The sequence below is a fragment of the Balaenoptera borealis genome, assembly GCF_965194805.1.
Source record: "Balaenoptera borealis genome assembly, chromosome: 7".
Lineage (NCBI taxonomy): Eukaryota > Metazoa > Chordata > Mammalia > Artiodactyla > Balaenopteridae > Balaenoptera > Balaenoptera borealis.
Window position 1 is genome coordinate 106,860,285 of NC_138864.1, and position 25,558 is coordinate 106,885,842.

The 25,558-nt window shown below is 47.2% G+C and overlaps 1 protein-coding gene across 3 annotated transcripts in view; it reads left to right on the forward strand.

Moving 5' to 3' along the window:
* Positions 1 to 19,053, forward strand: part of SMO (smoothened, frizzled class receptor) — a 34,554-nt gene extending 15,501 nt beyond the window's left edge. For 2 of the 3 annotated variants that reach the window (XM_082399172.1, XM_082399171.1), the window contains exons 2-12: positions 9,868 to 10,073; positions 10,795 to 11,004; positions 11,249 to 11,421; positions 11,760 to 11,979; positions 12,075 to 12,198; positions 13,827 to 13,919; positions 15,043 to 15,151; positions 15,961 to 16,146; positions 16,584 to 16,732; positions 17,208 to 17,342; positions 17,558 to 19,053. In XM_082399172.1, the coding sequence (XP_082255298.1) occupies positions 9,927 to 10,073; positions 10,795 to 11,004; positions 11,249 to 11,421; positions 11,760 to 11,979; positions 12,075 to 12,198; positions 13,827 to 13,919; positions 15,043 to 15,151; positions 15,961 to 16,146; positions 16,584 to 16,732; positions 17,208 to 17,342; positions 17,558 to 17,970 (1,959 nt within the window). In that variant the 5' untranslated portion in view covers positions 9,868 to 9,926 and the 3' untranslated portion in view covers positions 17,971 to 19,053. Of the gene's footprint in view, positions 1 to 9,067; positions 9,183 to 9,867; positions 10,074 to 10,794; positions 11,005 to 11,248; positions 11,422 to 11,759; positions 11,980 to 12,074; positions 12,199 to 13,826; positions 13,920 to 15,042; positions 15,152 to 15,960; positions 16,147 to 16,583; positions 16,733 to 17,207; positions 17,343 to 17,557 lie in introns of all 3 variants that reach the window. The other variant, XM_082399173.1, reaches the window with a different exon arrangement.
* Positions 19,054 to 25,558: the final 6,505 nt, after the last annotated feature.

Genomic DNA, 25,558 nt, shown 5'->3' on the forward strand with positions numbered 1-25,558 from the left:
TTTGCATACATACTCTTTTATGGTAATATGTTTGTATGAATGTGCAACATATAGTAATGTACAGTATATAAGAAGGGGCATACAAAGAAAATATAATTTTAGTTTTTAAAATTACATAAATGCAAAAGAGCAGAAGAGGGAAAGGATTTTTAAAAATACACAAAAGAAAGGTATAAACAAGGTTTCTTTGAGTTTAGGAGCCAGCTGTATGGAAAATTTAAATGTCTCAGCACTAGGACTTCCCTGGTGGCGCAGTGGTTAAGAAATCCGCCTGCCAATGCACGGGACACGGGTTCGAGCCCTGGTCTGGGAAGATCCCACATGCCGTGGAGCAACTAAGCCCGTGTGCCACAACTACTGAGCCTGTGCTCTAGAGCCCACGAACCACAACTGCTGAGCCCACGTGCCACAACTACTGAAGCCCGCACACCTAGAGCCCGTACTCTGCCACAAGAGAAGACACCTCAAATGAGAAGCCTGTGCACTGCAGCGAAGAGTAGCCCCTGCTCGCCACAACGAGAGAAACCCTGCGTGCAGCAACGAAGACCCAACGCAGCCAAAAAATAAATAAATGTTCCTTTAAAAAAAAAAAAAAGTCTCGGCACTAGAATCTCACCCAGTTCTGAGTTGCTCACACTATGAGAGAATATGTGTTCATCCTCTCTCTCTCTCTTTATTTATTTTGCAGGGGCCCATGGTCGAATTCTCCTAAATTAAGTGCATGTGTGATGCTGCCCTTCTGTAGTTACCATCAAATCAGGCAGAAAGGGTATGAACCTCTCTCCAGCCCATACTCCTGAGAGCAGCTGCTGAGCAGGCAGAAGTGGTTTTGGCAGGAAAGTTGAGGAGTCAGAACCATCCGCTGGCTGTGTAGGTTCGAACCTCACTAGCTGTGGCTCTGGTGGGGCAGGGTCCTGCAGGGGTGCCGACACTGAACCCTGGTCCTTAGTTCAATGTGAGCTCTTCTCTGCTGCCACCCTTCATCCCTCAGCTCAGTCCCATTCCCATATGTGTTCTGGGTGTTCTTTTTCTGTGTCTGGTCTTTCTGCTGGATGTTTTATATGAAGTAGGGCCAGAAGCAGGAGTTGGTGCCAGCTGGGTCAGTGGGTGGGTAGTGAACTGGAGCCGAGTGTGAGAATCACAGACAAGCCTTCTGCTGGGGGTTCTGGCTAGTGATTTGTCCTGTCCTGAGCTGGTGGTCTTGATTTGGCTTTGGACGTGGTCAGTGTCATCTGGCTCTTGGAGGTGTTTTTGTGGGTGAAAATGATTTAGGTTGTCTTCATCTGTAAACTTTTGAAAGTAGAGACTTCTTTACTTTTTTAAAAGTCTCAGAGTTCTGAGTACACAACTGTCCACTCATTCATTCACTTAGGTGTCGGGTGCTTGCTATATGTCATTCTGGATCAGGTTCTGGGGCAGATAAAGGCAAAGAATACCGAAAAAAAAAATAGACAAAGAATTCAGACAGGATCCGAAGACAGATAATTAAACAGGCTTTAGCAACACCTCTGAGAGGTATTGTGACCGGGTGGGATGCTGAATGAACACAAAGGACTCTGGAGAGCAAGGGAAGACCCCCAGAGGAACTGACATTTAACCCACAACCTGAGAAATAAGTAGGAATTACTGGGGCCAAGGAAGATTTGGGTGGGAAGGATAGGAAGAGGGTATAGCATGCACACAGGTGTAGAGGTGAGAGGGCTTGGTACTTTTAAGGAAGTATAAAAATTTCAGTAGAGCTGGATCAAAGCATTTGAGGGATAGGATTATAAGAGATAAGACCTAGAGAATTAGAAAATAAAGGGATTCATACCCCATATTAGGAAATTTGGTTGTTTTCCAGAAGATAGTGTGGAGCCACTGAAGGCTTTTAAGCAAGAAAGAGATGTAATCATGTTTGCATTTTAGACCAATCTCTTTGAGTACTGTGTGAAGAAGCCACAGGAGGAGGGAAATCCTGGAGCCTGTTTGCTTGTTTAGGGGATGGTTGAAGTAGTCCAGCTGAGAGATTATGGCGGTCAGGACCGGAGTAACAGCTTGGAGGAAGTGGACAGATCCTGGAGTTTCAGAGGTAGAACCAATGGGACTTGCTGATGAGCGAGCAGGAGGACCCAGGTTTTAGGCTTGGATGGAAGGTGGTGTCATTCCCTTTCGCTAAGCTGGAGAATGCTAGAGAAGGAGGAGGTTTAGGAAGAAAGTATGGGCCATGTGAATTAGAGGCCTTCATTGGACGTCTATGTGGAGATTTCCAGCAGATCTGGAATAAGAGTTGCTGAAGAGAGGTACCCACTATGAGCTTCCTCAGCCTAGATTGCTGAGCCTTTGGAAGCATGCCATCAAGTGAGGAAGTCTGCAGCTAAGGTTGGGCCAATTTCTAGGTTTATATAGAACTCAGGTCTGTCTCTCCTATATCTTTCCACTCTCTCGACTTGGGCTTCTTCAGGCACTCAGCATCTTTCCCCAGGATAGCTTGAAATGTCTCCTCTCAGGCATTCCAAGCTGACCAGACAAACATACTATCCAGGCCATGGTCCACCTTCAGCCAAATCTGGTTGGTTTGGTAAATGGGGCAAGAAAGCAGAGAGACCTGCGGCTGGCAAGAGAAACAGGTCCCTGAGAGCCAGCACGTAGCCTCTTTGACCACTGCTGTGCTGTGTGTGCGCACAGGGGTGTGCGGCCCTGTCACCCAGCCGGGGGCAGCCAGTGGGAAAGAGCTGGAGAAGCTGGGTGGAGTTTCTCATTTGCCTAGACACCTAGTTGAGAGACTGAGAGGAGGTCTGTTGTTGGTGATGGTAGGTTGTTTGCAGGGGCAGATCAGGAAGAATTTCCTTAGAGCTGTTCTCAAACCTGGGTGATGATCAGAATCATTCTAAAAATACACATTTTTAGAAAGTATAAAAATACAGAGAAATACCCACGGGCCCAAGTTTTCATTTTTGCGTCAGATTGTTAAATTTTTAATTGTGAAATGTAGCATGTATACAGAAGGTGAATAAGACACAGAGGTACTAAATAACAAATAATTATAAAGTGACACCTGAGTCAAGTGATGGTGGGGGCCCCCCCAGGAGCTCCCTCTTTGTTTTTTCCAATCACATCCCCCTCCCTCCTCTTCTAGAAGTAACCATCGCCCTGATGTTTTTGATAATTGTTTCCTCTTTCCTCCATAGTTTTACCATCTAGTTTTGGAATCCCTAAACAGTATATTTCAGTTTTGCATGTTTTTGAACTTTATACAAATGGAATCATGCTGTGTGTATTCTTTTATGTCATTTCTTTTGCTCTACATTATTTTGTAAAATTCATCCATGTTGTTGCAGCTTATTTTTCATTGCTGAATAGTATTCCATTGTAGAATACATCATAATTTATTTATCTATTTTGTTGTTCTTAAACATTTTTTAAAAATAGTTGTTTATTTATTTAGGCTGCGCCAGGTCTTAGTTGCGGCACACAGTATCTCTTAATTGCGGCACGCAGGATCTCTTAATTGCGGCATGCATGTGGGATCTAGTACCCTGACCAGGGCTCGAACCCAGGCCCCCTGTATTGGGAGTGTGGATTCTTACCCACTGGACCATCAGGGAAGCCCTACCACTTCTAGTTAACAATGTCCTGGAGGTGTCTACTGAGCCCGTGCACCTAGAGCCCATGCTCCACAACAAGAGAAGCCACCACAGTGAGAAGCCCATGCACCACAATGAAGAATGGCCCCTGCTCGCTGCAACTAGAGAAACCCCGTGCGCAGCAACGAAGACCCAACGCAGCCAAAAATAAAATAATATGGCCATTTAAAAAAAAAGAAAAGAAGTGGTAATAGTAGCAGCACTGGGACCTCCTTGGAGGTCCAGTGGTTAAGACTTCACCTTCCAGTGCAGGGGATGCGAGTTTGATCCCTGGTCGGAGAGCTAAGATCCCACATGCCTCGTGGCCAAAATACCAAAAACAGAAAACGGAAGCAATATTGTATGAATGGATAAAGAAGATGTGGCACATATATACAATGGAATATTACTCAGCCATAAAAAGAAATGAAATGGAGGTATTTGTAGTGAGGTGGATGGCGTTAGAGTCTGTCATACAGAGTGAAGTAAGTCAGAAAGAGAAAAACAAATACAGTATGCTAACACATATATATGGAATCTAAGGAAAAAAAAAAAAAGGTCATGAAGAACCTAGTGGCAAGACGGGAATAAAGACACAGACCTACTAGAGAATGGACTTGAGGATATGGGGAGGGGGAGGGGTAAGATGTGACAGGGTGAGAGAGTGACATGGACATATATACACTACCAAATGTAAAATAGCTAGTAGGAAGCAGCCGCATAGCACAGGGAGATCAGCTCGCATAGCACAGGGAGATCAGCTCGGTGCTTTGTGACCGCCTACAGGGGTGGGATAGGGATGGTGGGAGGGAGGGAGACGCAAGAGGGAAGAGATATGGGAACATATGTATATGTATAACTGATTCACTTTGTTATAAAGCAGAAACTAACACACCATTGTAAAGCAATTATACTCCAATAAAGATGTTAAAAAAAAAAAAGAAGCAATATTGTAACAAATTCAGTAAAGACTTTAAAAAAATGGTCCACATCAAAAAAAACTTTTTTTTAAATGGTAGCATCTTTCATCCTTGACTTTTTCTTCATTCTAAAGAGAAAGCTTTTCTACCTTTCACCATTAAATATGATGTTTGGTGTAGGTCTCTTGTAGTTATAAACATTTTATCAGATTAAGGAAGTTTTCTTCTATTCCTAATTTGCCAATTATTATTTTTATCATGGATGGATATGGAATTTTATCAACTACTTTTTCTGTATCTATTGAGATGATCATATGATTTTTTCTTCATTAATCTGTTAACATGGTAAATTGCATTGATGAAATTTTCTTTTTTTAAAATTTATTTATTTATTTATTTATTTTTGGCTGTGTTGGGTCTTCGTTGCTATGCGCGGGCTTTCTCTAGTTGCCGTGAGCGGAGGCTACTCTTCATTGGGGTGCGTGGGCTTCTCACTGTGGTGGCTTCACTTGTGGAGCACGGGCTCTAGGCGCATGGGCTTCAGTAGTTGTGGCTCACGGGCTCTAGAGCACAGGCTCAGTAGTTGCGGCGCATGGGCCTAGTTGCTCCGTGGCATGTGGGATCTTCCTGGAACAGGGCTCGAACCCATGTCCCCTGCATTGGCAGGTGGATTCTTAACCACTGCGCCACCAGGGAGGTCCTGATGAAATTTTCTAATGCTAAACCATCCTTGGAACAACGGTTTTCAACTTGACTGATCATCAGAATCACACAAAAAAATTCATTTTTAAAGTTTAAATTGTGGCAAATGTTATTTTTAAAGTGTATAAATATAGAAAAATGCAGAGACTAATATAACACCTGTGTCTGTATTTTTTCTTTTTGTTTCATATTTTATTAAAGAAATAAAACAAGGGAAATCCCTGGCGGTCCAGTGGTTAAGACTTGCAGCCAAAAAAAAAAAAAAAAGACAGAAAAAGAAAAAGAAAGAAAACAAAACAGATAAAGCTGATGTCCCCTTTCTTCTTGTTTCCAGTTTCATTCCCTTTTCTTCGCTGGGGAGCTTCCCCCATCCCAGTAACTTGCGTATTTATTTTTTAAGCTTAATTACTTTAATAAAATAGGTAGTATACGAACATAGTACAAAATTCGAAAGTAGCAGAAGTTAAATCCTTCCACTTCTGTTTCCAGCTACCCATTTCCCTTCCCACAGGCAACCACCAACACTGGTTTGTGTGTATTCTTTTATTGATATCTAACATATGTACAAATGTAGATGTGTCCTCATTCTTTTTTCCTCCCATAACCAGTAGCAGCTCTCTGGGCTGTTCTCCACTCAGCTGCACCCATTAAACAAGACATATTGGAGATTGTTCCATTTTATTGCAAATAGTTCAACCCTGGATAGTGTTCTATTATATTGATGTGTGATATTTTATTTAGTAGGTCTACTCTTGATGGATAAATATTAAGGATGTTTCTACTCTTTTGTTATTACAAACAGTACTGCAATGAATAATCTTATATACGATTTTTGTGAACGTGTGAAGGGAATTGCTAGTATAACATTTTACAGCTAATGTCTAATAGTCTCCACAAATGTTTACTAATTTTTAGTCCTACTAAAAATATACAAAAGTGCCAGTTTCCCCCCCACTCTTGCCGATACAGCATTTTCAAATGTTTTGATCTTTATCCTTCTAATGGTTAAAAAATTATATGTCATCGTAGTTTTATTTCACATTTACTGAGTGAGACTGAACATCTCTTTATGTTTTTAAAGGCCATTTGTATTTTCTGTTGTTTGTCTTTTGCCCATTTTTCTATAGGATTGTGAATTTCTTATTGATTTGGAAGAGCTTTATGCATGTAAGGAAAGTAATTCTTTACCTGTGATACGTATTGGAAATATATTTTCTCAGTGTATTGCTTTTCTTATGATCTTGTTTGTTTTTTACCCTACTGAATTTATCTATTTTTCTGAGGTCTTTTCTTTAAACCTTTTATTTCAAAACTTCTGAGTTTTGTGTCATACTTCAAAATGCATTCTCCACTCAAAGATTTAAAACAGCATTTTCCACTTTTTCTTCTAGTACTCTGATTTCTTAAAATAATGTAGTTATTTTTGATTCATCTGGAATTTATTTTTATGTAAGAAATGGGGTAAGGATTCAACTTATTTTTTCCCTAGATGCCTCCTCAATTGTCTATTAATATTTATTTAATAATCTATTTTTTCCTTGGGTAATTTATTTTTAAAGTACAAAACAATATTTAAAATGAGGTAAAAAGAAAAACAAATTACACATTTTAAAAAGCTGACAATTATCACAAATATCACAAATTCCAGAAAGATAACACAATATTGTTTGTGTGTGTGTGTGTGTGTGTGTTCTAGTTATTTATTGCTGTATTACAGACCACTTCAGATCTTGGTGGCTTAAAACAAGAACCATTCCCTTTGCTCATGAATCTGCAGTCTGGATAGCACTCAGCAGGGATGGCTTGTTTCTGTTCCCTGGTATCTGGCTTTCACTGGGATAATTGGAAAAGCTAGGAACTCGAAAAACCCAGCATCTCTTTCTCTTTCTTCTTTTGGCCCCAGGGCCTCTCTATGTGGTCTCTCCATCAGGCCTCTCCAGCAGGACAGCCTCGAGATTGTTGGTCTTATTTCATGGCAACTGGGATCCAAGAACAAGTGTTCCAAGAGAGACCCAGGCAAAAGCCAAATGGCTTCTTATTATTATCCAGGCTTGAGAGTCTGAGAACGTCACTTCCACCACATTTTATTGGTCAAGCAAGTCACTAAGGCCAGCCCATATTCCACAATATTTTTTTAAAATATTTATTTTTTAATTAATTTATTGTATTTTATTTTTGGCCGTGTTGGGTCTTAGTTGCAGCACGCGGGATCTTCGTTGCGGCGCGCAGGCTCCTCTTTAGTTGTGGCTCACGGGCTCCAGAGCACGTGGGCTCTGTAGTTTGCAGCACGCGGGATCTCTAGTTGAGGCGCTCGGGCTTAGTTGCCCCGCGGCATGTGGGATCTTAGTTCCCCAACCAGGGATCAAACCTGTGCTCTGCATTGGAAGGCGGATTCTTTTTTTTTTAATAAATTTATTTATTTATTTATTTATTTTTGGCTGTGCTGGGTCTTCACTGCTGCGCGTGGACTTTCTCTAGTTGCAGCGAGCGGGGGCTACTCTTTGTTGCAGTGCGCAGGCATCTCATTGCAGTGGCTTCTCTTGTTGTGGAGCACGGGCTCTAGGCACGTGGGCTTCAGCAGTTGTGGTACGTGGGCTCAGTAGTTGTGGCTTATAGGCTCTAGAGCACAGGCTGAGTAGTTGTGGTGCACGGGCTTAGTTGCTCCGCAGCATGTGGGATCTTCCAGGACCAGGGCTGGAACCTGTGTCCCCTGCATTGGCAGGTGGATTCTTAACCACTGCGCCACCAGGGAAGTCCCAGAAGGCGGATTCTTAACCACTGGACCATCAGGGAAGTCCCCACAGTATTTTTATTAAGCATCTGCCTGTTGCTCCTCTAAAATACATATTACTCTAGGGAGTCCCTCCGCATTTAAAATATATTGCTTAATAAACATCCAGTAAAATTCACTTTTTCTTTGTTGTCACAGTTCTATGAGTTTAGACAAACACATAGAGTTCAGATGCAGCCACTACATTCAAGATAGAGAACAGTCCCATCACCTCCAAATGTTTCCTCGTGTTGCCCCTTAGTAGGCAGAGCCCTCTCCTACCCCAGCCCCTGGCAACCACTGCTGTGTACTCCACCCACACCCTCTCAGCCAAAATCTTTGAGACTGGGTTCTCCATCTAGAGTGATAAAGGTCCCCCAGGTGATTCTGATTTGAGTCAGGTCTGAGAACCGTTGCCCAGGGACATTGCTTCTTAAGTGACAGGAACTTGCTCTGCACCCTTGGAATAAGTTTTGTCTAGTGAGAGCTGTGAATGGTCAGAGGCCTCAGATTACTAATAGTGACAGCTAATATCTCTTGAGTGCTTAGTACATGACAGGTACTGCGCTAAGCACATTTGATGCATTATCTCACTCTACACCACAGTTCCACAAGGTAAGTCTATTCAATATTATCTCCATTTCACAGATGAGGAAACTGAGGCTAGACATAGAGATTAAGTAATTTGTCTAAGATCACACAGCCAGGAAATGATAGAGCCACGAATTGGACCCAGGCAGGCTAATTGCAGTGTCCATGCTCCTTATCCCTCTGCTATATTACCTTTCTCCCAAAAAGAGCAGTTACTTGCTCTCACCACCCCCAGCCTGGGCAGTCACCCACGTTGGCTCTCACATCCTCAGAAGCTTTTCCTAATACAACTTCTTGTTTGGGAAATAGGTGTTCCTGAAGCAGGGGTGATTCAGGAGGGGCGAAGGGGGTAGAATGCTGAGTGAGCCCAGCCACAGGGAGAGCAGGGTAGAGGCCTGGGCTGGGGTAGAGGTGCTGGGAGACCTCCACCTGTTTCTTTCTGGCTGACAATACCTTTCCTCCCTCTGCACTGGACACAGCCTCCTCTGTTTCTCTCCATCTGATTTCCTGTTTCCTCCTCTGGCTTTGGAGTACCTGGCTCCCCTGACTACCTCTTCTTAAGCTCCAACCTGTTCTCTATCTCACCTCAGCTTGGTAAGAGGAACAAGGGTCCTGGGGTCTGGGCAAGGGGAAGCAACTCCTGGTTCTGGTGCACGGGCCCTGTGAGGGTGGGTCCCACAACACTCCTTCCCCGTGGACTGTAGAAGGTTTTAACAATGTCCCTGAAAAAGTAAAATGTAAATTGACCTGGGGTTCTCAGCCAGAGGTGCTAACATTCCCTTAGCGGGGCATTTGGAAATGGGGGCCGTTTCTTAAGAACTTTAATTGAGTTGTAATATACACACAGAAAAGTGCACAGTTTGATTTTCACAAAGTAAATACACCCATGAAACCAGAACCAGATCAAGAAATAGAACATCACCAGCGTCCCAGACGTTCCTCTTCAGGCCTCTTCCAATCCCCACCCTGGAGTGGGAGGGGTGAGGAGCATTTTTTGTCTGTCACCAGGACTTAGGGGTTCTCTTGGCATTTAGTGGGCAGGGTCTAGGGATGCCAAATGTCCTGCAGTACCTGGGACACTCCTGCAGCACAAAGAATGGTCAAGCCTAAATGCCCTGCTGAGAAACACCGTGCCTGACCGTCCTGAGCAGTCATGGCCGGCAGTGTGGCAAAGAGAGATGCCTTAGGCCCGGGGAACAGCGGTGCAGCTGTGTCTGTCTGTGGGTCAGAGTGATGGGGGGTCTTCACTGCAATGTGTCCACACTGTCGCTACCCCCAGGCCTCCGGAACGCCCCCCGCTGCTGGGCAGTGATCCAGCCCCTGCTGTGTGCTGTGTACATGCCAAAGTGTGAGAACAACCGGGTGGAACTGCCCAGCCGCACCCTCTGCCAGGCCACCCGTGGCCCCTGTGCCATCGTGGAGAGGGAGCGGGGCTGGCCCGACTTCCTGCGCTGCACCCCCGACCACTTCCCCGAGGGCTGCCCGGTAAGTGTTCTGTGGGGCAGGGTCTGGGCTGGGCGGGACCAGGCACAGGACAGGGCCCAGCAGGGGCAGAGGAGCTCAGCGCCTTCTCTTCTGGGAGATCCCAAGTCTACAGCCATGGCGTCAGTGAGCCACAGACCCAAACTGAAGCTCGCCAAGCTGAGCCAGTCTATCAGGGATTATCTATCTATTTATAAAAAGATTTTTGAGCACCCACTCCGTTAGGTGATGGGGAGTTACAGGAGTCATGAATGACAAACCTATGCTTGGGAAGTTTATTGTGTATTTAGGGAGTCAAGGCTTGCACATGTAAAACAGCTAAGAGACACCAAGACCGGGGATGTGATCTAGTTCTGGGTGGTGAAGGACAGCACATTAATAATAATAATAATGATGGTAGTAATACTAATTATTATTATTTATTACCTTCCAAATACTATTATAAACATCTTACATTTATTTATTCATTTAACCCTTAGACCACACCATGAAGTAAGTATTGCTATCCTATAGATCAGGAAACTGAGCTAACAGAGAGGTCAAATAATTTGCCCCAGGCTATGCAGTCATGAGTGGCAAGGCTAGGATTCAAATGCTGGAAGGTTGTCTGCAGCGCCTGGGCTCTTGGCCTCTCTGCCATGCTACCTTCGCGCCTCTTATTAAACCAGCGGTCACCCGAACCTACTGCTCCCCTGTGCACTTTCTCCTCTTCTCTCATTGCCAGAATGAGGTGCAGAACATCAAGTTCAACAGTTCGGGCCAATGTGAGGCTCCCTTGGTTCGGACTGACAACCCCAAGAGCTGGTATGAGGACGTGGAGGGCTGTGGGATCCAGTGCCAGAACCCGCTCTTCACCGAGGCCGAGCACCAGGACATGCACAGCTACATCGCGGCCTTCGGGGCCGTCACGGGCCTCTGCACGCTCTTCACCCTGGTCAGCGGAAGGCAGGCCCGTGGGTGGAGGGTCAGGGGAGCGGCAGGGCCCAGGACCCTCAGGCAGCCTATAAAGTAGGAAGGGAGCCGATTGTCACTGAGAGAGGCTGGGCTCTGGGAGAGGGGGGAGGAGGACTTGGCAGGGGTCCTCGGGGAAGGGTGGCGATAAGAGGGGTCCGGGGGTTCAGATAAGGGCAGCAGAATAACCCTAACCTCACAGAATGGGCCCCACTTCTCTCTTCTAGGCCACATTTGTGGCTGACTGGCGGAATTCCAATCGTTACCCTGCTGTCATTCTCTTCTACGTCAACGCGTGTTTCTTCGTGGGCAGCATTGGCTGGCTGGCCCAGTTCATGGACGGTGCCCGCCGGGAGATCGTCTGCCGTGCTGATGGCACCATGAGGCTTGGGGAGCCCACGTAGGTGTCTTGCGGACCCAGAGGCGAGGGTGAGGGGAAGAGGCTGATGTGCGTTTTCCACAAAAGGTGCAGGTAGGTCTTGAAACAGAGTTCAGCGTGGGATTCAGCTTTGCCTTGTTGCACCCAAGGTCTCCAGCATTAGAGCCTGGACTGTTTGCATCTGTTCAAAGGGGCATCTTCTGTATCCTCTTCACTTCTGACCTGAGCCTAGTCGCCAAGCCCTGACTGCTAGGGAACCTCCAGACCTTAGAAGCCAGGGGACTGGGGACAGGGCGGAGAGACTTCGTAGAGGGAGTACAGAATGACTGCCCCAAATGACGCTCCACATGTCTGTGCAGCTCCAACGAGACCCTGTCCTGTGTCATCATCTTCGTCATCGTGTACTATGCCCTGATGGCCGGCGTCGTCTGGTTTGTGGTCCTCACCTATGCCTGGCACACCTCCTTCAAAGCCCTGGGGACCACCTACCAGCCTCTCTCGGGCAAGACCTCCTACTTCCACCTGCTCACCTGGTCGCTCCCCTTTGTCCTCACGGTGGCAATCCTCGCCGTGGCCCAGGTATAGTGACTGGTAGGGGGTGGGGATCTGAGTGGGGCGGGCTTGGGTGAGGGAGACAGTGACTGACTCTGTCCCCCCACCCCTTCCTGCTCTAGGTGGATGGGGACTCCGTGAGCGGCATCTGTTTTGTGGGCTATAAGAACTACCGATACCGTGCTGGCTTCGTGCTGGCCCCGATCGGCCTGGTGCTCATTGTGGGAGGTTACTTCCTCATCCGAGGTGAGTGAGGACGGGGCCAGGACTGGTCGGGCAGCAAAATGTGCTGAGCATCTGATCTGTGTAGGTAGGAGCCAGGAGCTGCCAGCTCTGCTGCCTTTGAGGTGGGACCTCAGCTGCCTCGTGCAGGACCTTGGTGCAAAGGGGAAGGTGCCCATGGGCAGACTCAGCACCATGGCACTTGGTGCAGGCAGCACCTTTGTGCGGGCCAGAAAAATGCTCCCCTTACTCCAGCTTTGTGCCAGGGCTCATGGCTTGTTGAGTGGAGCTTGGGCTGGATTCCAGCCCCTGGTCAGCCCTGGCCAGATGCCCTTGTGTGGTGAACACCCTGAGTAACCACCCTGCCCGCATGGGCCAGCTGGGAGCCTTCAATCGTGCGCGCGCCTTGAACTTATATACACGCTCAGTCTTTGGAGCTTCATTTCTCCTTTCTGCTCATAGGGCGAGTGCGCACGCGCACACACACACACAGAGTTTTCACAACGTGCACAGATTCTCTGTTTCCTCATTTCCCTGTCTCAATCTGCCACCTCCACAATAAGCCTCCGTACCTTAGCTCATTTTCATTGAGTGTTCTTTGTAAACTTCAGTTTCCTCCCCCAGCACTATCAGTCTTCTGTTCAGCCCACCTCGTTTCCCTCTCTTTGGCAGTGGCTGAGCCTCTGATTTATATTTTGTATCTGTGTGATCCTGTGTGGCTAGTGCAAGCCACTAGCCACGTGTGTTGAAACTAATCCAGACTGAGATGTGTCATAAGTATAAAATACACACTGCGGGCTTCCCTGGTGGTGCAGTGGTTGAGAATCTGCCTGCCAATGCAGGGGACACGGGTTCGAGCCCTGGTCTGGGAAGATCCCACATGCCACGGAGCAACTGGGCCCATGAGCCACAATTACTGAGCCTGTGCGTCTGGAGCCTGTGCTCCGCAACAGGAGAGGCCGCGATGGTGAGAGGCCCGCGCACCGCGATGAAGAGTGGTCCCCACTTGCCTCAACTAGAGAAAGCCCTCGCACAGAAACGAAGACCCAACACAGCCAAAAATAAATAAATAAATAAATAAAAGAACGTGAATTTCAAAAAAATAAAAAAAAATAAAATACACACTGCACTTCAAAGACTCAGCACATACAGAAGTAAACTATCTCATTAACAGTTTGTTATATGGATTACATGTTGAAATGATATCATAAACAATGATATATTGTTTATAAAATATATTGAAGTTAGCTTCATTTGTGTCCCTTTACTTTTTGAAGGTGGCTTCTAGGAAATTTGAGATTATGAATGTGGCTCACATTATATTTCTCTTGGACAGCACTGTCCTGGAGTCTCTTCTTAGGCCTTTTCCATCATAATAGCTTTGACCTGCTGCCTTACTTGGGGAAGCCGGACCAGGACTGAGGCATCTTTCATCTCCACTGACCATCTGTGCCCTGCCCAAGTCTTTCCAGTCCATGGCACATCTGCCACCAGCTGTGCTCCAGTGTCTCCAGTTCCCCAAGCTTGAAATCAGCCCAGAAGTCATCAGACCTGGGACTCCAGGACCATGGGACCCGCCCCTGCCACGCACCTATTCCTCCCAGGAGAGTGGCCTGGCCTCCACTAATGTCTGCCATCTCCCTTCTGTTCAGGAGTCATGACCCTGTTCTCCATCAAGAGCAACCACCCTGGGCTGCTGAGCGAGAAGGCAGCCAGCAAGATCAACGAGACCATGCTGCGCCTGGGTGAGTGTGCCATCCCAACACCGCACCCTCTGGGGAAGAGTCTTGGAGGCTGAAGTACATTGTGGGGCAAGTTAGCAGCCAGGGAGGCAAGATAAGGCCGTGTGTGTGTGTGTGTGTGTGTGTGTGTGTGTGTGTGTGTGTGTGTGTGTGTGTTGGTGCTGATGGTGGTGGTGGTAGCAGCTGAAAAGAGAAGGTAGCTTCTTTCTCAGTTGGAAGAATTCAAGTTCATGTCAAGACTGCTTCCTCATGTCTACTTCCCTCCTGCTGGGACCCTCCCAGAGTGGCCTTAAGCACCTCCAAAATCTTGTCTTATTTTGGAGAAAACAGTTCTTTTTAAAATTTTTTTATTGGAGTATACTTGAATTATAATGTTGTGTTAATTTCTGGTGTACAGCAAAGTGATTCAGATACAGATATAGATATATTCTTCTCCATTATGGTTTATCACAGGATATATTTTTTTAAGTTTTCATGTAATCTTTTTTTTAAAATTTCTTATTTATTTTTTTATTTTTGGCTGCATTGGGTCTTCGTTGCTGTGCGCGGGCTTTCTCTGGTCGCGGCGAGCAGGGGCTACTCTTTGTTGCGGTGCGCGGGCTTCTCATTGCGGTGGCTTCTCTTATTGCCGAGCACGAACTCTAGGCTTCAGTAGTTGTGGCACGTGGGCTCAGTAGCTGTGGCTTGCAGGCTCTAGAGTGCAGGCTCAGTACTTGTGGCACATGGGCTTAGTTGCTCTGCAGCATGTGGGATCTTCCCGGACCAGGGATCGAACCCATGTCCCCTGCATTGGCAGGCAGATTCTCAACCACTGTGCCACCTGGGAAGCCCCTATCACAGGATATTGATTATAGTTCCCTGTGCTATACAGTAGGACCACGTTGTTTATGTATTTTATATATAGTAGTTTCTATCTGCTAAACCCAAACTCCTAATTTATCCCTCCCCGCCTTTCCCCTTTGGTAACCATAAGTTTGTAGAGAAAACAGCTCTTAAACTGAGCCTAGCACGTATTCACCCCGAACTCAGCTGTCTTTCAGGCCTGAATGGGCGAACACCCTCTTCCCCACTGCTGCTTCCATACCTGGGATTGGTGACGCCCTGTCCCACCCCTGTCCCTCCGCAGGCATTTTTGGCTTCCTGGCCTTTGGCTTTGTGCTCATCACCTTCAGCTGCCACTTCTACGACTTCTTCAACCAGGCTGAGTGGGAGCGCAGCTTCCGGGACTACGTGCTGTGAGTAGGGGGCTGGGGGCTTGGGGGCAGCAGTGGTGAGAGCTGGAGACCCTCCTCTGCTGTCCAGCAGGGGTCTGCCAGGTCCCTGCCTCAGATGACAAGAGAAACTGCCCATCTTGCTCTGGGCGCTTAAGCTGATAGTTGTTCTGTAATTTGCAAACATGGCGGACAGCCCTCTGGGTCCCTGCCCAGCTCCACCCTTCCCTTTCACCCCCAAGGCTCTCTGGCTGGTATGTTTGTAACTGTTAAGCCATCCTGTGTTTTGGCTTCTCCAACTGACTCTTGAATTGGCCACAGAAGTTGCTTGCTATTTCTCATGGACTCTTTACAGAGCTTATTGCAAATCCCTGCACAGAAGTAGTTATCTCTCTACCATAGGTTAACAACCCATTAATGCTTTCTGGTTTTGCCTGTGCTTTTTTGTGTCACAATGAGGATGAATCTGAGAAGGTAACACATCTCAGCTGCTTAAAGAAGTGCAGTACCTACTGATACCAAGAATAGCAGTTAAAGTGCTCATTAAAATCTGACTGCTTCAGACTCCTCCTTAAAGGCTCCAGCAGCTTCCAGCGTGGGAAGCTTTACACCACACCGATGCCTACGTCCCTCCCCCAGAGATTTGATTTAATTGTCTGGGGTGTGGCCCAGACAGCAGGAGTCATTAAAAGCTCCCAGGTGACTCTAATGATCACCCAGGATTGCAAATCAGGGCTGTGGGCTTCCCTCTTTCTAAAGTGTTTGGATTGATTGTCTGGGCACCCACCCAGGAGACTTAGAAAGCCTCAACTGTGTACTACCCCTCACCACAGGTGCCAGGCCAATGTGACCATCGGGCTGCCCACCAAGAAACCCATCCCCGACTGTGAGATCAAGAATCGCCCTAGCCTTCTGGTGGAGAAGATCAACCTATTTGCCATGTTTGGAACCGGCATTGCCATGAGCACCTGGGTCTGGACCAAGGCCACGCTGCTCATCTGGAGGCGCACCTGGTGCAGGTGGGGTCAGCAGCAGCCTGTCCTGACCCTGCTGCCTTGTTCTCTCAGCCTCGGCATCTGTTAGGCTTTGTCTGGTCTCACGTGTCCCAGCACAGCCTTGAGCAGGTGTGATTTCTGAGGGCCTGCCCTGAGCCGCCGAAAGCGGCCTTTTCTGCGGCTCACCACTGCCCCCTGGTGACACCTCCTGTCCTTGGGAGGATGGGCCAAGGGCTGAGCCAGCTGCCGGTGTCTTCTAAGAGTGGAGTGATTTGAGAACGGAGCACAGGAGCCCTGCATTCTAGGCCCCCTTTTTGGCACAGAAGGCCTCTACCCCTCAGGGTCCTTGAGGCCGTCTGGAGGCTCCTTTCCTGGATGGAACGGATCCGCTGGTCTTTTGCAAGATTTGAGAGGAAGCAGCTGCTCCTCTATGCCCCTTCCCCCACCTTTTCTGCCCTCAGGTTGACAGGGCAGAGTGACGATGAGCCCAAACGGATCAAGAAGAGCAAGATGATCGCCAAGGCCTTCTCCAAGCGGCGCGAGCTGCTGCAGAACCCAGGCCAGGAGCTCTCCTTCAGCATGCACACTGTCTCCCACGACGGGCCTGTGGGTGAGCTTCCACCCCATTCCCAGTTTCCTTCTAGGCCGGTGTGGCCTCATGGACTGTTTGGAAGGCTGTGAGGAATGGCTCCCTCCTCTCTCTCACACACTGGTTCTCCTCCAGTCCCCGTCCTGCCCCCATCCCAGGCCATTCTCCCCTCTCTGTTCCTGCCCCTGGATCTTGCTTGCTGGTGCTTTGGTTCCAAAGGACTCATCTCCCTCGCCTTCAACCGTCTTCTCCAGCTGTTCTCCCTGGGCTACAGGAAGTCAGGTTCCAGGGACTGGATTTCTGGCCTCTTGTGAGGCCCCTCTCTTCAGGCTGGGGATGTGTAGAGATTGCTGTGTTCACTAGGGCAGGCTTTCTGTGCTAAGTCAAGTGGGAGCCACGGGCTGGGGGATGGTGAATGGTGCTAAATAAGGGAGGAGCGGTCATTGTGAGGGACTGGGCGGTCATGGTACCTTATCCTTTCCTTCCATCCCCACAGCGGGTTTGGCCTTTGACCTCAATGAGCCCTCGGCCGATGTGTCCTCTGCTTGGGCCCAGCATGTCACCAAGATGGTGGCCCGGAGAGGAGCCATACTGCCCCAGGATGTGTCTGTCACCCCTGTGGCAACTCCAGGTATGGGGTTCCGGCTTCTGTAGGAAGGTGGGGGATGTAGAGGCTGGAGGTTCCTAGGACTGGAGTACCAGGGGCTGCCAGCAGGGGAGGGGAGGGAAAAGCCTTGGAGGATCTGAAGTGTGGGTTCCTGAGCTAAAAGAGTAGGGCCCTGAGGAGAGAAGGCATGATGTGGACACAGTTAAGGTCCAGGCTCACGTTCTCTCTCCCACTGTCAGTACCCCCGGAGGAAAAAGCCAACCTGTGGCTGGTTGAGGCAGAGATCTCCCCAGAGCTGGAGAAGCGCCTGGGCCGGAGGAAGAAGCGGAGGAAGAGGAAGAAGGAGGTGTGCCCGCTGGTGTCGCCCCCTGAGCTCCACCACCCCGTCCCGGGCCCTGCCCCTGCCTCCAGTGCTGTCCCTCGGCTGCCCCAGCTGCCCCGGCAGAAGTGCCTGGTGGCCGCGGGTGCCTGGGGAGCTGGGGACTCCTACCGACAGGGAGCCTGGACCCTGGTCTCCAACCCCTTCTGCCCAGAGCCCATCGCCCCAGCCCCCATGGCCTGGGCGCAGGGCCGACGGCAGGGGCTAGGGCCCATTCACTCCCGCACCAACCTGATGGAGGCAGAACTCATGGACGCAGACTCAGACTTCTGAGCCCGGAGAGCAGGACCTGGGACAAGAAGGAGGAACAAATACCATTCGGAGGCTGTTCTTCCTGCCCGAGAGTGCTTCTCCAGGGTCTCCTCTTCCCGAGAACCTGAGGGCCCAGTGCCCTCCCAGGAGAGTTCAGTATTTCTGGCTCACGGCAGCAGGACTGTGGGAAAGAGCCCTGACATCTCCACGGACAGGCCTTACCCGGGGCGGGGCCCTGGAGCTCAGGGTCCTTGTTTCTGCCCCACCTGGCTGGCAGCGTCAGTCTCCAGTGGGGGTCATGGGGTATGCAGAGCTCGTGGTGGGCAGTAAAGGTGCAGGCAGGGGTGACAGTACTCAGAGTGGGCTGTGGTGACCAGCAAGGCAGGCTGCCCTTTTGGGTGCCAGTGGGTGCCCTTCCCTGGCACTCTCAGACCAAAAGTGTTGCTTGTGTCATTAGCCCTTTGTCCATGGGAGGACAGAGCTCCTTTCCCCCTCTTCAGGGTGGTTGCGGGGCTGGGAGTGCTTACTCCCATAGGGCCTGTAACCTTTCTTTATGAAGTGTCCAGCTGGCTCCACTCCAGGCCACTAAGCCACCCTGGGTTTTCCTGCACCCTTCTTCGCCTTTCCCATTTCAGTTCAACCAGGCCAACCTCTTCCCGTTTCCTGTTTGTTGATTAGGACCCAGCATCGCAGCATTGTCTATCCTGCCCCCAAACCCCACCCCTTTGCTGCTGGGCTCCATCTCCAGGTGAGAGATTAGTTCAGCTATGGAGCCTGGCGTGGCATAGAAGCAGTGAGTGACAGGGAGCCTCTGGGCCTCCAAGAGATGCATGTTATCTTTTCCTGTATCTGTCCAGTGGGGGATGGATCCTCTGACTTGAGGGGCTCCCCTGGGAAGCTGCTGACACTTCAGCCAGGCAGGAAAGCTTCCTTCAACTTCCACAACCAGTGGGTAAAGAAGTTCCCACCTCTCATAACCCCCATCCGAGGCCCCAGTTTCAAGAACCAGACAGCAGGAAGCCTTAGCAGCTGGCTGGGTTCCAGATCAGGGGGTAGGGATAGGGAGACAAAATATAAACAGTAAATAAAAGGTTTTTGTATAAACTCTTGATGTGCTTCTTTCCATAGGCCCCGTCTTGACCTGTTTACCTGGTCCTGATCTAATTTGTCTTCCACTTCCTCTGAAAGCTATTCTGAAAGGCCAAGAGCTTGGTGCTAGTGAGGTCACAGCTGACAGATGTCAGGCTGATGTCAGCTTAATGTGCTGGCTGTCCTTCCTGGCCAGTTGGTTCTATATAAGGACAAAAGCTCTGGCCACAGCTGCCTCACTGGGCATTGATCATAAGACGAATGAGCAAGAACATGCAGCTTGTCCCTGGACTGATGATTGGAAGCAAGTGTCCCCCTGCTGGGGAGTGGCGATGGGCATGGCTCCTCATAGCAATCCTGGGCCCCCCTCTGGGGACCTCTTGCCTCAACAAGGGATGTCTGTGGGATCAGGTGCATTTGGATCCACAGATTCCTCCTTTGGGCAGTCAAAGGAATCCAGCTTCCCTGAGAGAAGGCTGCTAGCCTCACTTCCTCCAAAAGATGTCAGTAGAAAATTGGAAACTAGGGTTAGGATCCTGTGGAAAGGAGATCTGCATAGGAAAGGGGATGGTACCCACAGACAACTCAGAGGGTATTGTGGAGTATTGGCCATGCTTGTTTGGGGGTGTAGCTCAAGTGATGGGGACACAAGCAATTTGCCCAGAGCCAAATTCCAGGGGAAGAGGAAAGGGAACTAACACTGATTATCTTCTAGGTACTTTACATGTGTATAATGGTAATAATAATACTACCAATAATGGCTAATTCTTATTCAATGCTTGCTACCTCTCTTCTAAGCACTTCATATACCTAAGTATATGAAGTGCATAAGGTATATACATATACCTAAGTATATACCTTAGCACAACAGACCTAAGAGGCACTGTTAACACACCCAAGATACTGAGGCACAGAATGGTTCAATAGTTTGCCCAAGGGACTTCCCTGGTGGCACAGTGGTTAAGAATCTGCCTGCCAATGCAGTGGACACGGGTTCGAGCCCTGGTCTGGGAAGATCCCACATGCCGTGGAGCAACTAAGCCCGTGAGCCACAACTACTGAGCCTGTGCTCTAGAGCCCGTGAGCCACAACTACTGAGCCCACGTGCCACAGCTACTGAAGCCCGCGCGCCTAGAGCCTCTGATCCGCAACAAGAGAAGCCACCGCGATGAGAAGCCAGCACCCCGCAATGAAGAGTAGCCCCCGCTCGCCGCAACTAGAGAAAACCTGCACACAGCAACGAAGACCCAACGCAGCCAAAAATAAATAAAATAAAAATAAATAAAATTTTTTAAAAACCTACAAAAAAAAAATAGTTTGCCTGAGGCCACAGAGTAAGTGATAATGCTGGGATTCCATCAGAGCCATCTGCCTCCAGAGTGACCTGGCTCTTGGCCACTGCCGTCTACTGCCTCTTGTTTAATTTAGAAGGATCAGAGGAACTAGTTTTCTGTAGCAACAAACTCAGTGAAGCAAAATGACTTGCCCACAACCTCACAGCTAGTAAGTGACAGACTCTGGGTCCAGGGCCTTCCTGACTCTGCAGTCCAGACTCTTTCCACTCTCAGTTCTGACCTTTGGTTTTTCCTCCGATCCAGGTTTCCCCTGCTGTGCTCCCTCTGGCCACCCTGTATCCCCTTGTGCTCGCTCATCTTACTCCTTCTTGACATCACTGCTCCTCTCAACAGTAGTACAGCTAATTTTTGTCTTTTAAAATTGAAGTATAGTTGATTTACAATGTTGTGTTAGTTTCAGGTGTACAGCAAAGTGATTCAGTTGTATATATATATTTCTTTTTCAGATTCTTTTCCATTATAGGTTATTACAAGATATTGAATATAGTTCCCTGTGCTATACAGTAGGTCCTTGTTTATTCTATATATGGTAGTGTGTATCTGTTAATCCCAAACTCCTAATATATCCCTCCCCCGCTTTTCCCCTTTGGTAACCATAAGTTTGTTTGTCTGTGAGTCTATTTCTGTTTTGTGAATAAGTTCATTTGTATCATTTTTTTAGATTCCACATATAAGTGATATCTTTTGATATTTGTCTTCCTCTGTCTTACTTCACTTAGTATGATAATCTCTAGGTCCATCCATGTAGCTGTAAATGGCATTATTTCATTCTTTTTGATGGCTGAGTAATAGTCCATAGTGTGTGTGTATATATATATACCACATCCTCTTTATCCATTCATCTGTCGATGGACATTTAGATTGCTTCCATGTCTGGCTACTGTAAATAGTGCTGCTATGAACATTGGGGTGCATGCATCTTTTTGAATTAGAATTTTCATCTCTTACAGATATATGCCCAGGAGTGGGATTGCTGGATCATATGGTAATTCTGTTTTTTGTTTTTTAAGGAACCTCCATACTGTTCTCCATAGTGGCTGCACCAATTTACATTCCCCCCAACAGTGTAGGAGGGTTCCCTTTTCTCCACACCCTCTCCAGCATTTATTGTTTATAAACATTTGGGGGGGGGGGACAGTGCCACGCGGCTTGCATGATCTTAGTTCCCCAACCAGGGATCCAACCCAGGCTCTGGCAGTGAAAGCGTGGAGTCCTAACCACTGGACTGCCAACAATTCCCTACTTGTGGACTTTTTGATGATGGCCATTCTGACTGGTGTGAGGTGATACTTTATTGTAGTTTTTATTTTCATTTCTCTAATAATTAGCGATGTTGAGCATCTTTTCTTTTGCCTGTTGGCCATCTGTATGTCTTCAGTAGTAGAGCTATTTTTAAACCTTTATCAACAGCAGTATGCAAAACAATAAAAATGATCAGTGTTGTCTAATCTTTTCTGAAACAAGGGGAAATGTTAACAATTTTCTTTCTTCTCTTTATCTCCATGTACATTCCCTCCATCTCTTCTTTCTTTAGTAGTATTACTTATATAAAGGATGGGTAATGGGGTATTGGGGGAGTTTATTCTGGGCTTTAAAAAGCTGAGAAATGTTACTCTTCAGTTTGACTGTGGAGGCTGATAGAGCCTGTGACCACTAGAGGGCACTGTGAGCCCACCTTTTGTGAATGCAGACAGGCAGCTGTTGCAAATCCATGACTGTGGACACTCCCACAAACCAGTTGTGCATTGCAGTATTTTTATAGGAGCGCCAGATGTTGGGACTGAGCAATAGTGGCCACTTTCCTACCAAAACTCCTGAATTAGACCCCTGGAAGAAACTCCTCAGGGTCCAAGAGGAGCTTGGTTTGGGGGACTCCCTGTGGCTTTGCTGCTGCCCTGAGGTCTCCATGTTTTCACCCCTTCAGCAGGCTCTGCCCTCAGCTGCTCCATTGGGCCCCCCTTACACTCAAACTCAGTCATCCATCTTCCCAGCTTGTGAGGCCTGCCCCTTTTGGTACCAGATTCTTTTAAGTAGTATGTGCACTGCCCCAACCCTTCCTCTGCCTGTGTGAGTCATTGTTTAATCTAAGAAATTGAAAAGATAGAGAAGCACAAAGAACAACCTAATAATAAACACCCACATTCCCACTACTCAGAAATAACTTTAAAAAAATCATTTTATCATATTTGCTTCCAGCCTACTTTTTAAAAAGAAATATAGTATAACAGATTTAGCTATAAAGTCCCCTTTGACCAACACTCCTGTCCCATTTTTCCTCCCACTTTCCCCTTCCTCCACAGAAAAACAACTGTCTGAATTTAGTGGGTTTCCTTCCAGTCCATTTTTATATTTTCATATGTGCAAATGAAGCTATGCATCCATAATCTATGTATTGCTTTTGTCTGCTTTTATTTTTTTAATTATATTTTTTATTGAAGTATAGTTGATTTACAATATATTAGTTTCAGGTGTACAGCACAGTGATTCAGTATTTTTATAGATTATACCCCATTAAAAGTTATTACAAAATAATGTATATAATTCCCTGTTCTGTACAATATAGTTTTGCCTGCTCTTAAAGTTTTTTTTTAAATTAATTTATTTTATTTTGTTTATTTTTGGCTGCGTTGGGTCTTCGTTGCTGCGTGTGGGCTTTCTCTAGTTGCAGCGAGCGGGGGCTACTCTTCATTGCAGTGTGCAGGCTTCTCATTGTGGTGGCTTCTTTTGTTTTGGAGCACAGGCTCTAGGCGCACGGGCTTCAGTAGTTGTGGCGCACGGGCTTAGTTGCTCCAAGGCATGTGGGATCTTCCTGGACCAGGGATTGAACCTGTGTCCCCAGCATTGACAGGAGGATTCTTAACCACTGTGCCACCCGGGAAGTCCCTGCTCTTAAAGTTTTAATTTTCATCTCAATTATGCATGATATAGTTTGAAAAGTCAAATAGTTCTACAGGTCTTGTTGATTAAAGCAGCTATCTCAGTACCCCATAATTTCCTGTTCCTGGGAGCCAACCATTTTATTTTAGATGATCCTTATGATATTTACTTCCATATGTCTTGAATAACATGACAATGCCATCTCTTGAATGTTCATTTTAGGTGTTATCATTTGACCTCCCAATATAGAGAATATGGATTTAGCTCTTTTTCACTCTGCCTACAAGGAGGGAAAAAGCGATGGAGGGGGGAGGAGTCAATAGTGACAGTTTTGAAAACTGGAAAGCAAATGAGTGGCAATTTGGCAGTCTTGAAAAAGCTAAAATAAAGTTTTAGCCAGCGCTAGGGAAAACTTATATTGCAGCACCCCTAAAAGGCTCTGAATTGGAGGCAGCAGGTACTTTAGAAGGTAGAAATGAAAGCAGGAGGATTGGTTTCTGACCCCCTAACTAACTCTGAACAGTGAGATGACTGCCCTTCCCAACTTTGGCTGGTTGTCAGTTCATTCTCTGGAGGAGGCAAACAGAGGGTCTGTAGTATTTGAAGCCATTATCTTCTGGCTTCCAGAAGTTCATTTTAAGAAGTTCAGTATCTTTCTGACTCTTGGGCTTTTGTAAAAATGTTCCTTGATTCACTCCAGACATTTGAAGGATTATCTCTTTGTCCCCAGAGTTTTGTTTGTTTTTTTTTTTTAATTTATTTATTTATTTATTTATTTATTTATGGCTGTGTTGGGTCTTCGTTTTCTGTGCGAGGGCTTTCTGTAGTTGCGGCAAGTGGGGGCCACTCTTCATCGCGGTGCGCGGGCCTCTCACTATCGCGGCCTTTCCTGTTGCGGAGCACAGGCTCCAGACGCGCAGGCTCAGCAATTGTGGCTCATGGGCCCAGTCGCTCCACGGCATGTGGGATCTTCCCAGACCAGGGCTCGAACCCGTGTGCCCTGCATTGGCAGGCAGACTCTCAACCACTGCGCCACCAGGGAAGCCCCTCTCCCCAGAGTTTTGAAATTTAATAGTGATGTGTATTAATGTAGGTTTATTTTCATCTATTAGGCTGGCACCTAGTGGCCCCTTTCATTATGGAAATTCTCCTTTTTGAGTTATTTATTTGAATTCCCCCCTCCTACACCCCCAATTTTCCTTGTCACTTTTCTGGCACTCGTATTATTTGGGTGTTGGTCTTCTTGGACTGACCCTCTAAGTCATTTTCTTTTCTTTTCTTTCCTTTCTTTCTTTATTTTTTTTTTCTCTTTAGTGATTGTTATTTTTTTTAATTTATTTTATTTTTGGCTGCATTGGGTCTTTGTTGCTGCGCGTGGGTTTTCTCTAGTTGCGGTGAGCGGGGGCTACTCTTCGTTGTGGTGCGTGGGCTTCTTATTGTGGTGGCTTCTCTTGTTGTGGAGCACGGGCTCTAGGCATGCAGGCTTCAGTAGTTGTGGTGCATGGGCTTCAGTAGTTGTGGCTTGTGGGCTCTAGAGTGCAGGCTCAGTAGTTGTGGCACGCAGGCTTAGTTGCTCCGCGGCATGTGGGATCTTCCCAAACCAGGGCTCAAACCCGTGTCCCCTGTATTGGCATGCGGATTCTTAACCACTGCGCCACCAGGGAAGCCCTTTTTTTTTTTTTTTTAAATTAGAGAAAAAACGTGTATTGAAGATCTGAAAAACAATTCCTAAGAGATCAGCTTTTCCAGAAAACTGCGGCTACCCAATGCATTGTACCTATCATGTTAAAACATGCACTGGACACAAATATAAAAACCACGACTAATGTAAAATTGTAAATCCACTATACTTCAATTAAAAAAAAAATAAAAACCATGAAATAAGCCACCATTTCTCAACAATCTGAGCAAAGATAAACTGCATCTTTCCTATTTTTAATTTCTTTCTCCTTTTTTTTTTTTTTTTGGCAGTGCCGTGTGGCTTGTGGGATCTTAGTTCCCCGACCAGGGATTGAACCCAGGCCCTTGGCAGTGAGAGCGCAGAGCCCTAACCACTGGACAACTAGGGAATTCCCAATTTCTTCCTCTTTTTATTTATTGAGTTAAAAAAAATTTCTGCTAGTATGCTTTCATTTTAAAGGTCTCATGTTTGTTTTCTGAATGTTCACTTCTTGAAACAGCATGTTCTTTCACAAATAAAATATCTTAAGCCTCTGAGGATATTGATGATTTTGGGGGGGGGTGCCGGTCTTGATTTCTTCTTGATGCATAGCCTCTGTTTCTTCCCA